We start from the raw sequence: 16,645 nt of genomic DNA on the forward strand, positions 1-16,645 counted from the left end.
ATATTATTAACTATAGAGCATTTAAAGGATGCATTACTATATATGCGAGATGCACAGAGGGATATTTGCACCCTGGCATCTAGAGTGAGTGCGATGTCCATTTCTGCCAGAAGAGCGTTATGGACGCGACAGTGGTCAGGTGATGCGGATTCCAAACGACATATGGAAGTATTGCCGTATAAAGGGGAGGAGTTATTTGGGGTCGGTCTATCGGACCTGGTGGCCACGGCAACGGCTGGAAAATCCACCTTTTTACCCCAGGTCACCTCTCAGCAGAAAAAGACACCGTCTTTTCAAACTCAGTCCTTTCGTCCCCATAAGGGCAAGCGGGCAAAAGGCCACTCATTTCTGCCCCGGGGCAGAGAAGGGGAAAAAGACTGCACCAGGCAGCCTCTTCCCAGGAACAGAAGCCCTCCCCCGCTTCTGCCAAGTCTTCAGCATGACGCTGGGGCTCTACAAGCGGACTCAGGCACGGTGGGGGGCCGTCTCAAGAATTTCAGCGCGCAGTGGGCTCACTCGTAAGTGGATCCCTGGATCCTGCAGGTAGTATCACAGGGGTACAAATTGGAATTCGAGACGTCTCCCCCTCGCCGGTTCCTGAAGTCTGCTCGACCAACACCTCCCTCCGACAGGGAGGCGGTAGTGGACGCTATTCACAAGCTGTATTCCCAGCAGGTGATAATCAAGGTACCCCTCCTACAACAGGGAAAGGGGTATTATTCCACGCTGTTTGTGGTACCGAAGCTGGACGGCTCGGTGAGACCAATTTTAAATCTAAAATCCTTGAACACTTACATAAAAAGGTTCAAATTCAAGATGGAGTCACTCAGAGCAGTGATAGCGAACCTGGAAGAAGGGGACTATATGGTATCTCTATACATCAAAGATGCTTATCTCCATGTCCCAATCTACCCTTCTCACCAAGGGTACCTCAGGTTTGTGGTACAAAACTGTCATTATCAGTTTCAGACGCTGCCGTTTGGATTGTCCACGGCACCACGGGTCTTTACCAAGGTAATGGCCGAAATGATGATTCTTCTTCGAAGAAAAGGCGTCTTAATTATCCCTTACTTGGACGATCTCCTGATAAGGGCAAGGTCCAGGGAACAGTTAGAGGTCGGAGTAGCACTATCTCAGGTAGTGCTACGTCAGCACGGGTGGATCCTAAATATCCCAAAATCACAGCTGATTCCAACAACACGTCTACTGTTCCTGGGGATGATTCTGGACACAGTCCAGAAAAAGGTGTTTCTCCCGGAGGAGAAGGCCAGGGAGTTATCCGAGCTAGTCAGGAAACTCCTAAAACCAGGCCAAGTGTCTGTGCATCATTGCACGAGAGTCCTGGGAAAAATGGTGGCTTCTTACGAAGCGATTCCATTCGGAAGATTCCATGCAAGAAAGTCACACAGGGAAGAAATTTCCAGGGCTTGTGGTCAAGCATGGAAACGTCTCTTCACATAAATATCCTGGAACTAAGGGCCATTTACAATGCCCTAAGTCAAGCAAGGCCTCTGCTTCAGGGTCAGTCGGTATTGATCCAATCGGACAACATCACGGCAGTCGCCCACGTCAACAGACAGGGCGGCACAAGAAGCAGGAGGGCAATGGCAGAAGCTGCAAGGATTCTTCGCTGGGCGGAAAATCATGTGGTGGCACTGTCAGCAGTGTTCATTCCGGGAGTGGACAACTGGGAAGCAGACTTCCTCAGCAGACACGACCTCCACCCGGGGGAGTGGGGACTTCACCCAGAAGTCTTTCAAGTGATTGTAAACCGTTGGGAAAAACCAAAGGTGGACATGATGGCGTCCCGTCTCAACAAAAAACTGGACAGATATTGCGCCAGGTCAAGGGACCCTCAGGCAATAGCGGTGGACGCTCTGGTAACACCGTGGGTGTACCAGTTGGTGTATGTGTTCCCTCCTCTGCCTCTCATACCCAAAGTACTGAGAATCATAAGAAGGAGAGGAGTAAGAACTATACTCGTGGCTCCGGATTGGCCAAGAAGAACTTGGTACCCGGAACTGCAAGAGATGCTCACGGAGGACCCGTGGCCTCTACCTCTAAGAAAGGACCTGCTCCAGCAGGGACCTTGTCTGTTCCAAGACTTACCGCGGCTGCGTTTGACGGCATGGCGGTTGAACGCCGGATCCTGATGGAAAAAGGCATTCCAGATGAAGTCATCCCTACCCTGATCAAAGCCAGGAAGGATGTAACCGCGAAACGTTATCACCGCATTTGGCGAAAATATGTTGCGTGGTGTGAGGCCAAGAAGGCCCCCACAGAGGAATTTCAACTGGGTCGTTTCCTGCATTTCCTGCAAGCAGGACTGTCTATGGGCCTAAAATTAGGATCCATTAAGGTTCAAATTTCGGCCCTGTCGATCTTCTTCCAAAAAGAACTGGCTTCAGTGCCTGAAGTTCAGACGTTTGTCAAGGGGGTACTGCATATACAGCCTCCTTTTGTGCCACCAGTGGCACCTTGGGATCTCAATGTAGTTTTAGGGTTCCTAAAATCACATTGGTTTGAACCACTCACCACTGTGGAATTAAAATATCTCACATGGAAGGTGGTCATGCTGTTAGCTCTGGCGTCAGCCAGGCGTGTCTCAGAATTGGCGGCTTTGTCATATAAAAGCCCTTACCTAATTTTTCATTCAGACAGGGCAGAATTGAGGACTCGTCCTCAATTTCTCCCTAAGGTGGTTTCAGCGTTTCACATGAACCAACCTATTGTGGTGCCTGCGGCTACTAGGGACTTGGAGGACTTCAAGTTGTTGGAGGTAGTCAGGGCCCTGAAAATATATGTTTCCAGGACGGCTGGAGTCAGAAAATCTGACTCGCTGTTTATCCTGTATGCACCCAACAAGCTGGGTGCTCCTGCTTCTAAGCAGACGATTGCTCGTTGGATTTGTAGTACAATTCAGCTTGCACATTCTGTGGCAGGACTGCCACAGCCAAAATCTGTTAAAGCCCATTCCACAAGGAAAGTGGGCTCATCTTGGGCGGCTGCCCGAGGGGTCTCGGCTTTACAACTTTGCCGAGCAGCTACTTGGTCAGGGGCAAACACGTTAGCAAAATTTTACAAATTCGATACCCTGCCTGAGGAGGACCTGGAGTTCTCTCATTCGGTGCTGCAGAGTCATCCGCACTCTCCCGCCCGTTTGGGAGCTTTGGTATAATCCCCATGGTCCTTACGGAAGTCCCAGCATCCACTAGGACGTCAGAGAAAATAAGAATTTACTTACCGATAATTCTATTTCTCATAGTCCGTAGTGGATGCTGGGCGCCCATCCCAAGTGCGGATTGTCTGCAATACTTGTATATAGTTATTGTTACAAAAAAATCGGGTTGTTTATTGTTGTGAGCCATCTTTTCAGAGGCTCCTACGTTTATCATACTGTTAACTGGGTTCAGATCACAGGTTATACAGTGTGATTGGTGTGGCTGGTATGAGTCTTACCCGGGATTCAAAATCCTTCCTTATTATGTACGCTCGTCCGGGCACAGTATCCTAACTGAGGCTTGGAGGAGGGTCATAGGGGGAGGAGCCAGTGCACACCAGCTAGTCTAAAGCTTTTACTTTTGTGCCCAGTCTCCTGCGGAGCCGCTATTCCCCATGGTCCTTACGGAAGTCCCAGCATCCACTACGGACTATGAGAAATAGAATTATCGGTAAGTAAATTCTTATTTTTTGTTTAGGCGGGACGCCATCATGTCCACCTGTGGCCTTTCCCAACGGTTTACCAACAGTTGGCAGACTTCTGGATGAAGTCCCCACTCTCCCGGGTGTAGGTCGTGTCTGCTGAGGAAGTCTGCTTCCCAGTTGTCCACTCCCGGAATGAACACTGCTGACAGTGCTAAGACGTGATTTTCCGCCCATCGGAGAATCCTTGTGGCTTCTGCCATCGCCATCCTGCTTCTTGTGCCGCCCTGTCGGTTTACATGGGCGACTGCCGTGATGTTGTCTGATTGGATCAGTACCGGCTGGTTTTGAAGCAGAGGCCTTGCCAGACTTAGGGCATTGTAAATGGCCCTCAGTTCCAGAATATTTATGTGTAGGGACGACTCCTGACTTGACCAAAGTCCTTGGAAATTTCTTCCCTGTGTGACTGCCCCCCAGCCTCGAAGGCTGGCATCCGTGGTTACCAGGACCCAGTCCTGTATGCCGAATCTGCGGCCCTCTTGAAGATGAGCACTCTGCAGTCACCACAGTAGAGATACCCTGGTCCTTGGAGACAGGGTTTTCAGCCGATGCATCTGAAGATGCGATCCCGACCACTTGTCCAAGAGGTCCCACTGAAAGGTTCTTGCATGGAACCTGCCGAATGGAATTTTGCTTCGTAAGAAGCTACCATTTTTCCCAGGACTCGTGTGCAGTGATGCACCGATACCTGTTTTTGTTTCAGGAGGTCTCTGACTAGAGATGACAGCTCCTTGGCTTTCTCCTGCGGGAGAAACACTTTTTTCTGTTCTGTGTCCAGAACCATCCCCAGGAACAGTAGGCGTGTGGTAGGAGCCAGCTGTGACTTTGGAATGTATAGAATCCATCCATGCTATTGTAGCACTGCCCGAGATAGTGCTACTCCGACCAACAACTGCTCCTTGGACCTCGCCTTTATAAGGAGATCGTCCAAGTACGGGATAATTAAAACTCCCTTTTTCGAAGGAGTATCATCATTTCTGCCATTACCTTGGTAAGGACAGTCCAAACGGCAGTGTTTGGAATTGGTAATGGCAATCCTGTACCACAAATCTGAGGTACTCCTGGTGAGGATGGTAAATGGGGACATGTAGGTAAGCCTCCTTGATGTCCAGGGATACCATGTAATCCCCCTCCTCCAGGCTTGCAATAACCGCCCTGAGCGATTCCATCTTGAACTTGAATTTTTTTATGTATGTGTTCAAGGATTTCAAATTTAAAATGGGTCTCACCGAACCGTCCGGTTTCGGTACCACAAACAGTGTGGAATAGTAACCCCGTCCTTGTTGAAGTAGGGGCACCTTGACTATCCCCTGCTGGGAATACAACTTGTGAATTTCCTCTAGCACAGCCTCCCTGCCTGAGGGAGTTGTCGGCAAGGCAGATTTGAGGAAACGGCGGGGGGGGGGAGACGCTTTGAATTCCAGCTTGTACCCCTGAGATACTACTTGAAGGATCCAGGGATCCACCTGTGAGCGAGCCCACTGATCGCTGAAATTTTTGAGGCGGCCCCCCCACCGTACCTGGCTACGCCTGTGGAGCCCCCGCGTCATGCGGTGGACTCAGAGGAAGCGGGGGAAGAATTTTGATTCTGGGAACTGGCTGACTGGTGCAGCTTTTTCCCTCTTCCCTCGTCTCTGTGCAGAAAGGAAGCGCCTTTTACCCGCTTGCTTTTCTGAAGCCGAAAGGACTGTACCTGATAATACAGTGCTTTCTTAGGCTGTGAGGAAACCTGAGGTAAAATGTATTTTTATTTTTTTTTCTTCCCAGCTGTTGCTGTGGATACGAGGTCCCAGAGACCATCCCCAAACAATTCCTCACCCATATAAGGCTCTATGTGCCTTTTAAAGTCAGCATCACCTGTCCAGTGTCGGGTCTCTAATACCCTCCTGACAGAATGGACATTGCATTAATTCTGGATGCCAGCCGGCAAAATATCCCTCTGTGCATCCCTCATATATAAGACGACGTCTTATGTTCGCAAAATAGTATCCCTGTTTGACAGGGTTACAGACCACGCTGCGGCAGCACTATCTGCAGGTCTCAGTCTAGTACCTGAGTGTGTAAATACAGACTTCAGGATAGCCTCCTGCTTTTTATCAGCAGGTACCTTCAAAGTGGCCGTATCCTAAGACTGCAGTGCCACCTTTTTTGACAAACGTGTGAGCGCCTTATCCACCCTAGGGGATATCTCCCAGCGTAACTTATCCTCTGGCGGGAAAGGGTACGCCATCAGTAACTTTTTAGAAATTACCAGTTTCTTATCGGGGGAAACCACGCTTTTTCACACTTCATTCACTCATTTGATGGGGGAACAAAACACTGCCTGCTTTTTCTCCCCAAACATAAATTCCTTTTTTAGTGGTACTTGGGTTAATGTCAGAAATATGTAACACATTTTTTTTGCCGGGATCATGTAACGGATGTTCCTAGTGGATTGTGTATATGTCTCAACCTCGTCGACACTGGAGTCAGACTCCGTGTCGACATCTGTGTCTGCCATCTGAGGGAGCGGGCGTTTTTGAGCCCCTGATGGCCTTTGAGACGCCTGGGCAGGCGCGGGCTGAGAAGCCGGCTGTCCCATAGCTGTTACGTCATCCAGCCTTTTATGTAAGGAGTTGACACTGTCGGTTTATACCTTTCACCTATCCATCCACTCTGGTGTCGGCCCCACAGGGGGCGACATCACATTTATCGGCATCTGCTCTGCCATCACATAAGCCTCCTCATCAAACGTGTCGACACAGCCGTACCGACACACCGCACACACACAGGGAATGCTCTGACTGAGGACAAGACCCCACACAGCCCTTTGGGGAGACAGAGAGAGAGTATGCCAGCACACACCAGAGCGCTATATAATTTAGGGATTAACACTATATTGAGTGAATTTTTCCCAATAGCTGCTTGTATATACAATATTGCGCCTAAATTTAGTGCCCCCCCTCTCTTTTGAACCCTTTGAGCCTGCAAACTACAGGGGAGAGCCTGGGGAGCTGTCTTCCAGCTGCACTGTGAAGAGAAAATGGCGCCAGTGTGCTGAGGGAGATAGCTCCGCCCCTTTTTCGCGGACTTTTCTCCCGCTTTTTTATGGTTTCTGGCAGGGGTATTTATCACATATATAGCCTCTGGGGCTATATATTGTGATATATTTGCCAGCCAAGGTGTTTTTATTGCTGCTCAGGGCGCCCCCCCCCCCCAGCACCCTCAGTGACCGGAGTGTGAAGTGTGCATGAGGAGCAATGGCGCACAGCTGCAGTGCTGTGCGCTACCTTGGTGAAGACTGATGTCTTCTGCCGCCGATTTTCCGGACCTCTTCTTGCTTCTGGCTCTGTAAGGGGGACGGCGGCGCGGCTCCGGGAACGAACACCAAGGCCAGTTCCATGCGGTCGATCCCTCTGGAGCTAATGGTGTCCAGTAGCCTAAGAAGCCCAAGCTAGCTGCAAGCAGGTAGGTTCGCTTCTTCTCCCCTTAGTCCCTCGATGCAGTGAGCCTGTTGCCAGCAGGTCTCACTGTAAAATAAAAAACCTAAAATAAACTTTCTTTCTAGGAGCTCAGGAGAGCCCCTAGTGTGCATCCAGCTCGGCCGGGCATAGAAATCTAACTGAGGCTTGGAGGAGGGTCATAGTGGGAGAAGCCAGTGCACACCAGGTAGTCTAAAAGCTTTCTTTTAGTTGTGCCCAGTCTCCTGCGGAGCCGCTATTCCCCATGGTCCTTTCGGAGTTCCCAGCATCCACTAGGACGTTAGAGAAATATTGTATTAAATGACCTTCAGGCTGTGTGTATACGGTGTATATGAAACATAAATGAATTGTGTGAATGTACACACACTTTGTTTAATGCACAAAGTTATACAAAATATTGGCTAAAATGACCTTCAGGCTGTGTGTATAAGGTGTATATGTAACACAAATGCTTTCTGTGCTTAGACTTGGGTCCCATCACCATGATATCTCCTTATGGTATGCAATTATTCCAAAATACGGAAAAATCCGATATCCAAAATACCTCTGGTCCCAAGCATTTTGGATAAGGGATTCTCAACCTGTAGTAAATTATACTCATGGTGGTATGGTCATTTGGCTGGTTTTTTGACATCATAATTTTGTACAGTTTGTCTTTCTTTAGAACTTCTACCATGTAGTTATGATTTAAAATGTTCACATCTATGATACTGATTATATAAACTCTAGTAATCTCCAGCTGAGCAGTTTCCAGGCTGTTTTTGATCATTACTTTGTACCTTTTTCTGTGTGGCTATAGAGTTGCAAATGACTTCAAAGCAGACATCAAGAACAAGAGATTCAGAGAAAGGTATTATTTGTGTTATTGATCACCTTTTCTGTGCAAAGTGACCTTCTAATCAAAAAATGGGGCTATCAGAACTTGGTGATTATAAGGTTATTCAGCACTTTTACGCTCACATTGCTAAACAGCCACTGCAGAGCCTTAATTACAGGTTGTCTTTAGCTCAGTGTTCCATAGTTTTTACTTATTGCTTCATGTTGCCAGAGCAGCTAAACAGTGGGGAAAAGAATGTTTTGTACATACACAAGTGCCAGACAACATGGCTGAGCAGTTGTTTGGCAATGTAGTTAAGTGTGGTGTGTAGTATAGCCTAGTCCTAATTCTTGTATTTATATACCTGTCAACTAGTCATTAAGAAATATTTTTCCCTGTTGATCATGTTATCCTGTGGTAATATACTTGACACTCATTTACACTTTGAATCTCATTGATGAAGGACACTGGATGAGAATAGTACATACATCTGGGTTTGCACTGGCTCATCTGTATGGCCCATCCTACTTTCTGGACTTTGGAGGCAAATCTGAAATGCTGTAATATTTAGTATTTAATATTTCAAGTATGGCACGGACATAATAAAATAAAATGGACTCCTTCAATCAGCAAATCAGCCTCTGTTCAAATCCAGCTGCAATGAGAATATGCATCACTTCATATAAAAGTAACTATGCTAACTCGATCAGATGGATATTACAGTAGCACAAAGCACCATAGTGCTCCTACCTCTAGTTGGTCTTGTAGAGCATTATAATGTAATCAGTGCTTAAACCATTGTCTAAGAATATGCAAATATTAACTTTTGTTATTTCTGTAATGTTTGAGTTGCAAAATCTTAAGATTACATGGATGCATAAGTTACAACACATTATCTCATCATACCTGCCATTTCTCTAACGTCCTAGTGGATGCTGGGGACTCCGTCAGGACCATGGGGAATAGCGGCTCCGCAGGAGACAGGGCACAAAAGCAAGCTTTTAGGATCACATGGTGTGTACTGGCTCCTCCCCCTATGACCCTCCTCCAAGCCCCAGTTAGGTTTTTGTGCCCGTCCGAGCAGGGTGCAATCTAGGTGGCTCTCCTAAAGAGCTGCTTAGAAAAAGTTTTTAGGTTTATTATTTTCAGTGAGTCCTGCTGGCAACAGGCTCACTGCATCGAGGGACTTAGGGGAGAGATTTTCAACTCACCTGCGTGCAGGATGGATTGGAGTCTTAGGCTACTGGACATAGCTTCAGAGGGAGTCGGAACACAGGTCACCCTGGGGTTCGTCCCGGAGCCGCGCCGCCGATCCCCCTTACAGATGCTGAAGATCGAGGGTCCGGAAACAGGCGGCAGAAGGCTCTTCAGCCTTCATGAAGGTAGCGCACAGCACTGCAGCTGTGCGCCATTGTTGCTACACACTTCACACTGAACGGTCACGGAGGGTGCAGGGCGCTGCTGGGGGCGCCCTGGGCAGCAATATTTAATACCTTTGATGGCAAAGAATACATCACATATAGCCATTGAGGCTATATGTATGTATTTAACCCAGGCCAGATATCTCAAAACCCGGGAGAAAAGCCCGCCGGATAGGGGGCGGGGCTTATTCTCCTCAGCACACAGCGCCATTTTCCTGCTCAGCTCCGCTGTGAGGAAGGCTCCCAGGACTCTCCCCTGCACTGCACTACAGAAACAGGGTAACAAAGAGAAGGGGGGCATATTTTGGCGATATTTATATATTTAAAGCGCATATAACAAAAACAACACCTTTTAGGGTTGTTTATATACATTTTATAGCGCTTTTGGTGTGTGCTGGCAAACTCTCCCTCTGTCTCCCCAAAGGGCTAGTGGGGTCCTGTCTTCGATAAGAGCATTCCCTGTGTGTCTGCTGTGTGTCGGTACGTGTGTGTCGACATGTATGAGGACGATGTTGGTGTGGAGGCGGAGCAATTGCCGGTAATGGTGATGTCACCCCCTAGGGAGTCGACACCGGAATGGATGGCTTTAATTATGGAATTACGTGATAATGTTAGTACATTACAAAAGTCAGTTGACGAAATGAGACGGCCGGAAAACCAGTTAGTACCTGCTCAGGCGTCTCAGACACCGTCAGGGGCTGTAAAACGTCCCTTACCTCAGTCAGTCGACACAGGTACCGACACAGATGAATCTAGTGTCGACGGTGAAGAAACAAACGTATTTTCCAATAGGGCCACACGTTATATGATCACGGCAATGAAGGAGGCTTTGCAGATCTCTGATACTGCAGGTACCTCAAAAAGGGGTATTATGTGGGGGGTGAAAAAACTACCTGTAGCTTTTCCAGAATCCGAGGAATTGAATGACGTGTGTGATGAAGCGTAGGTTAACCCAGATAGAAAACTGCTAATTTCTAAGAAGTTATTGGCATTATACCCTTTCCCACCAGAGGTTAGGGCGCGCTGGGAAACACCCCCTAGGGTGGATAAAGCGCTCACACGTTTATCAAAACAAGTGGCGTTGCCGTCTCCAGATACGGCCGCCCTCAAGGATCCAGCAGATAGGAGGCTGGAAACTACCCTGAAGAGTATATACACGCAGACTGGTGTTATACTCCGACCAGCAATAGCCTCAGCCTGGATGTGCAGTGCTGGGGTAGTGTGGTTGGATTCCCTGACTGAAAATATTGATACCCTGGATAGGGACAGTATTTTATTGACTCTAGAGCAATTAAAGGATGCGTTTCTTTATATGCGAGATGCTCAGAGGGATGTTTGCACTCTGGCATCGAGAGTAAGTGCGATGTCCATATCTGCCAGAAGAAGTTTATGGACGCGACAGTGGTCAGGTGATGCGGATTCCAAAAGGCATATGGAAGTATTGCCATATAAAGGAGAGGAATTATTTGGGGTTGGTCTATCGGATCTGGTGGCCACGGCAACTGCCGGCAAATCCACTTTTTTACCTCAGACCCCCTCCCAACAGAAAAAGACACCGTCTTTTCAGCCGCAGTCCTTTCGCTCCTATAAAAACAAGCGGGCAAAAGGACAGTCTTATCTGCCACGAGGCAGAGGAAAGGGTAAGAGAGGGCAGCAAGCAGCCCCTGCCCAGGACCAGAAGCCCGCCCCGGGTTCTACAAAGCCATCAGCATGACGCTGGGGCTTTACAAGCGGACTCAGGAGCGGTGGGGGGTCGACTAAAGATTTTCAGCAATCGGTGGGCTCGCTCACAGGTGGACCCGTGGATCCTGCAGATAGTATCTCAGGGTTACATGTTGGAATTCGAAAGATCTCCCCCTCGCCGTTTCCTAAAGTCTGCTTTACCAACGTCTCCCTCAGAAAGGGCGACGGTATTGGAAGTCATTCACAAGCTGTATTCTCAGCAGGTGATAGTCAAGGTACCCCTCCTACAACAGGGAAAGGGGTATTATTCCACACTATTTGTGGTACCGAAGCCGGACGGTTCGGTAAGACCTATTCTAAATCTGAAATCCTTGAACCTGTACATACAGAAATTCAAGTTCAAGATGGAGTCACTAAGAGCAGTGATAGTGAATCTGGAAGAAGGGGACTTCATGGTGTCCCTGGACATAAAAGATGCTTATCTGCATGTCCCAATTTACCCCTCACACCAAGGGTATCTCAGGTTCGTGATACAAGACTGTCATTATCAGTTTCAATCGCTGCCGTTTGGTTTGTCCACGGCACCTCGGGTCTTTACCAAGGTAATGACCGAAATGATGGTTCTTCTACGAAGAAAAGGCGTATTAATTATCCCTTACTTGGACGATCTCCTGATAAGGGCAAAGTCCAGAGAACAGCTGGAAGTCGGTGTAGCACTAACCCAAGTAGTGCTTCAACAACACGGGTGGATTCTGAATCTTCCAAAATCTGAATTGTCCCCGACAACACGTCTGCTGTTCCTGGGAATGATTCTGGACACGGTTCAGAAAAAGGTGTTTCTCCCGGAGGAGAAAGCAAGGGAGTTATCCGAACTTGTCAGGAACCTCCTAAAACCAGGAAATGTGTCAGTACATCAATGCACAAGAGTCCTGGGAAAGATGGTGGCTTCTTACGAAGCAATTCCATTCGGCAGATTCCATGCACGAATATTTCAGTGGGATCTGCTGGACAAATGGTCCGGATCGCATCTGCACATGCATCAGCGGATAACACTGTCACCAAGGACAAGGTTGTCTCTCCTGTGGTGGTTGCAGAGTGCCCATCTGTTAGAGGGCCGCAGGTTCGGCATACAGGACTGGGTCCTGGTGACTACGGATGCCAGCCTACGGGGCTGGGGAGCAGTCACACAGGGAAGAAACTTCCAGGGTGTATGGTCAAACCTGGAGACGTCTCTTCACATAAATATACTAGAGCTAAGAGCGATCTACAATGCTCTAAGCTTGGCGAAACCGCTGCTTCAGGGTCAGCCGGTGTTGATCCAGTCGGACAACATCACGGCAGTCGCCCACGTAAACAGACAAGGCGGCACGAGAAGCAGAAGAGCAATGACAGAAGCTGCAAGGATTCTTCGCTGGGCGGAAAATCATGTCATAGCACTGTCAGCAGTGTTCATCCCGGGAGTGGACAACTGGGAAGCAGACTTCCTCAGCAGACACGACCTTCACCCGGGAGAGTGGGGACTTCATCCGGAAGTTTTCCACATGATTGTGAACCATTGGGAAAAACCAAAGGTGGACATGATGGCGTCTCGCCTCAACAAAAAACTGGACAGATATTGCGCCAGGTCAAGAGACCCTCAGGCAATAGCTGTGGACGCTCTGGTAACACCGTGGGTGTACCAGTCAGTGTATGTGTTTCCTCCTCTGCCTTTCATACCAAAGGTACTGAGAATTATACGGAAAAGGGGAGTAAGAACAATACTAGTGGCTCCGGATTGGCCAAGAAGAACTTGGTATCCGGAACTTCAAGAGATGCTCACGGAAGATCCGTGGCCTCTACCTCTAAGAAGGGATCTGCTTCAGCAGGGACCTTGTATGTTCCAAGACTTACCGCGACTGCGTTTGACGGCATGGCGGTTGAACGCCGGATTCTAAAAGAAAAGGGCATTCCAGAGGAAGTTATTCCTACCTTGATAAAAGCTAGGAAGGAAGTGACCGCACAACATTATCACCGCATTTGGAGAAAATATGTTGCGTGGTGTGAGGCCAAGAAGGCCCCAACGGAAGAATTTCAATTGGGTCGATTCCTACATTTCCTGCAGGCAGGATTGTCTATGGGCCTCAAATTGGGGTCTATTAAAGTTCAAATTTCGGCCTTATCAATCTTCTTCCAGAAAGAATTGGCTTCAGTGCCTGAAGTACAAACTTTTGTCAAGGGTGTACTACATATACAACCCCCAATTGTGCCTCCAGTGGCACCGTGGGATCTAAACGTAGTTTTGGAATTTCTCAAATCTCGTTGGTTTGAGCCTCTCAAATCGGTAGATTTGAAGTATCTTACATGGAAAGTAACCATGCTATTGGCCCTGGCTTCAGCCAGGAGAGTTTCAGAGTTGGCGGCTTTATCGTACAAAAGGCCATATCTGATTTTCCATTCGGACAGGGCAGAACTGCGGACACGTCCTCATTTTCTCCCTAAGGTGGTTTCGGCTTTTCACTTGAACCAGCCTATTGTGGTGCCTGCGGCTACTAGCGACTTGGAGGACTCCAAGTTACTGGACGTTGTCAGAGCATTGAAAATATATATTTCAAGGACAGCTGGAGTCAGAAAATCTGACTCGTTGTTTATCTGGTATGCACCCAACAAGATGGGTGCTCCTGCGTCTAAGCAGACGATTGCTCGTTGGATCTGTAGCACAATTCAACTTGCACATTCTGTGGCAGGCCTGCCACAGCCTAAAACTGTAAAAGCCCACTCCACAAGGAAGGTGGGCTCATTTTGGGCGGCTGCCCGAGGGGTCTCGGCATTACAACTTTGCCGAGCAGCTACGTGGTCAGGGGAGAACACGTTTGTAAAATTTTACAAATTTGATACTCTGGCTAAAGAGGACTTGGAGTTCTCTCATTCGGTGCTGCAGAGTCATCCGCACTCTCCCGCCCATTTGTGAGCTTTGGTATAATCCCCATGGTCCTGACGGAGTCCCCAGCATCCACTAGGACGTTAGAGAAAATAAGAATTTACTTACCGATAATTCTATTTCTCGTAGTCCGTAGTGGATGCTGGGCGCCCATCCCAAGTGCGGATTGTCTGCATTACTTGTACATAGTTATTGTTACAAAAATCGGGTTATTATTGTTGTGAGCCATCTTTTAAGAGGCTACTTCTTTGTTATCATACTGTTAACTGGGTTCAGATCACAAGTTGTACGGTGTGATTGGTGTGGCTGGTATGAGTCTTACCCGGGATTCAAGATCCTTCCTTATTGTGTACGCTCGTCCGGGCACAGTACCTAACTGAGGCTTGGAGGAGGGTCATAGGGGGAGGAGCCAGTACACACCATGTGATCCTAAAAGCTTGCTTTTGTGCCCTGTCTCCTGCGGAGCCGCTATTCCCCATGGTCCTGACGGAGTCCCCAGCATCCACTACGGACTACGAGAAATAGAATTATCGGTAAGTAAATTCTTATTTTCTCTAACGTCCTAGTGGATGCTGGGAACTCCGTAAGGACCATGGGGAATAGCGGGCTCCGAAGGAGGCTGGGCACTCTAGAAAGATCTTAGACTACCTGGTGTGCACTGGCTCCTCCCACTATGACCCTCCTCCAAGCCTCAGTTAGATTTCGTGCCCGGCCGAGGTTGGATGCACACTAGGGGCTCTCCTGAGCTCTTAGAAAGTTATAGTCTTAGAATTTGTTTTTTTCAGTGAGACCTGCTGGCAACAGGCTCACTGCAGCGAGGGACTAAGGGGAGAAGAAGCGAACTCGCCTGCTTGCAGCCGGATTGGGCTTCTTAGGCTACTGGACACCATTAGCTCCAGAGGGATCGACCGCAGGCCCAGCCTTGATGTTCGGTCCCGGAGCCGCGCCGCCGTCCCCCTTACAGAGCCAGAAGCAGGAAGATGGTCCGGAAAATCGGCGGCATGAAGACATCCTGTCTTCACCAAGGTAGCGCACAGCACTGCAGCTGTGCGCCATTGCTCCTCATACACACTTCACACTCCGGTCACTGAGGGTGCAGGGCGCTGGGGGGGGGCGCCCTGAGGCAGCAATAAAAACACCTTGGCTGGCTAAAATACCTCAATATATAGCCCCTGGGGCTATATATGAGGTAAATACCCCTGCCAGAATCCCAAAAAAAGCGGGAGAATAGGCCGCGAAAAAGGGGCAGAGCCTATCTCCTCAGCACACTGGCGCCATTTTTCCCTCACAGCTCGGCTGGAAGGAAGCTCCCTGGCTCTTCCCTGCATTTCTACAGTACAGTAAGAGGGAAAAGAGAGGGGGGGCACTAAAATTGGCACTGTATACAGTATAAGCAGCTATTAGGGACATAACTCAGTTAGTCCCTGTATATATATATAGCGCTCTGGTGTGTGCTGGCATACTCTTACTCTGTCCCCCCAAAGGGCTTTTGTGGGTCCTGTCCTCTATTTGAGCATTCCCTGTGTGTGTGGAGTGTGTCGGTACGGCTGTGTCGACATGTTTGAGGAGGATAATGATGTGGAGGGGGAGCAGATGCCTTTAGCAGAGATGTCACCCCCTGGGGGTCAGACACCTGAGTGGATGGTATTATGGCAGGAAATGAGTGCACGTATAGACTCCTTACATAAAAAATTTGACGACATGCCGACTGTGGGACAGCCGAGTCTTCAGCTCGTGCCTGTCCAGGGGTCTCAAAAGTCATCAGGGGCTCTGAAACGCCCGTTATCTCAGGTGGCACAAGTAGATGTCGACACGGATACTGATGCCAGTGTCGACGACGATGAGTCAAAATTAATGCCCGTTAAGGCCATTCGCTGCATGATTGAGGCAATGAAAGAGGTGTTAAATATTTCTGATTTACATCCAGGTACCACAAAAAAGGGTATTATGTTTGGGGAGAAAAAACTACCTGTAGTTTTTCCCCCGTCAGATGAATTAAATGAAGTGTGTGAAGAAGCGTGGGCTTCCCCTGAAAAGAAATTGGTGATTCCTAAGAAATTACTAATGGCGTTCCCTTTCCCGCCAGAGGATAGGTTACGTTGGGAAACGCCCCCGAGGGTGGATAAAGCGCTCACACGTTTGTCAAAAAAGGTGGCACTACCGTCCCAGGATACGGCCGCCCTTAAGGAACCTGCTGATAGAAGGCAGGAGGCGATCCTGAAGTCTGTATATACACACTCAGGCATTATACTCAGACCAGCGATTGCGTCAGCTTGGATGTGCAGTGCTGCCGCTGCATGGTCAGATAACCTGTCAGAAAATATTGACACGCTAGACAGAGACACGATCCTGTTAACAATTGAACATATCAAAGACTCAGTCTTATACATGAGAGATGCACAGAGGGAAATCTGCCGGCTGGCATCTAAAGTAAGTGCATTATCTATCTCTGCTAGGAGATGCTTATGGACTCGCCAGTGGACTGGAGATGCAGATTCCAAAAGGCACATGGAAGTTTTGCCTTATAAAGGGGAGGAATTATTTGGGGATGGTCTCTCCGACCTAGTTTCCACAGCAACGTCTGGGAAGTCAGCATTTTTACCCCATGTCCCCTCACAGCCTAAGAAGGCGCCATTTTATCAGG

The 16,645-nt window shown here is 48.6% G+C and overlaps 1 protein-coding gene across 4 annotated transcripts in view; it reads left to right on the top strand.

Annotated features, from left to right (window-relative positions):
• ANKRD26 (ankyrin repeat domain containing 26) overlaps positions 1 to 16,645 on the top strand; it is a 351,340-nt gene that overhangs the window by 134,805 nt on the left and 199,890 nt on the right. For 3 of the 4 annotated variants that reach the window (XM_063927217.1, XM_063927219.1, XM_063927220.1), the window contains exon 7: positions 7,963 to 8,013. The exons of the other annotated variant lie outside the window; for it this stretch is intronic. In XM_063927217.1, the coding sequence (XP_063783287.1) occupies positions 7,963 to 8,013 (51 nt within the window). The remainder of the gene's footprint in view (positions 1 to 7,962; positions 8,014 to 16,645) is intronic. 4 annotated transcript variants of the gene reach the window in all.

This window comes from Pseudophryne corroboree, chromosome 6, assembly GCF_028390025.1.
Source record: "Pseudophryne corroboree isolate aPseCor3 chromosome 6, aPseCor3.hap2, whole genome shotgun sequence".
Lineage (NCBI taxonomy): Eukaryota > Metazoa > Chordata > Amphibia > Anura > Myobatrachidae > Pseudophryne > Pseudophryne corroboree.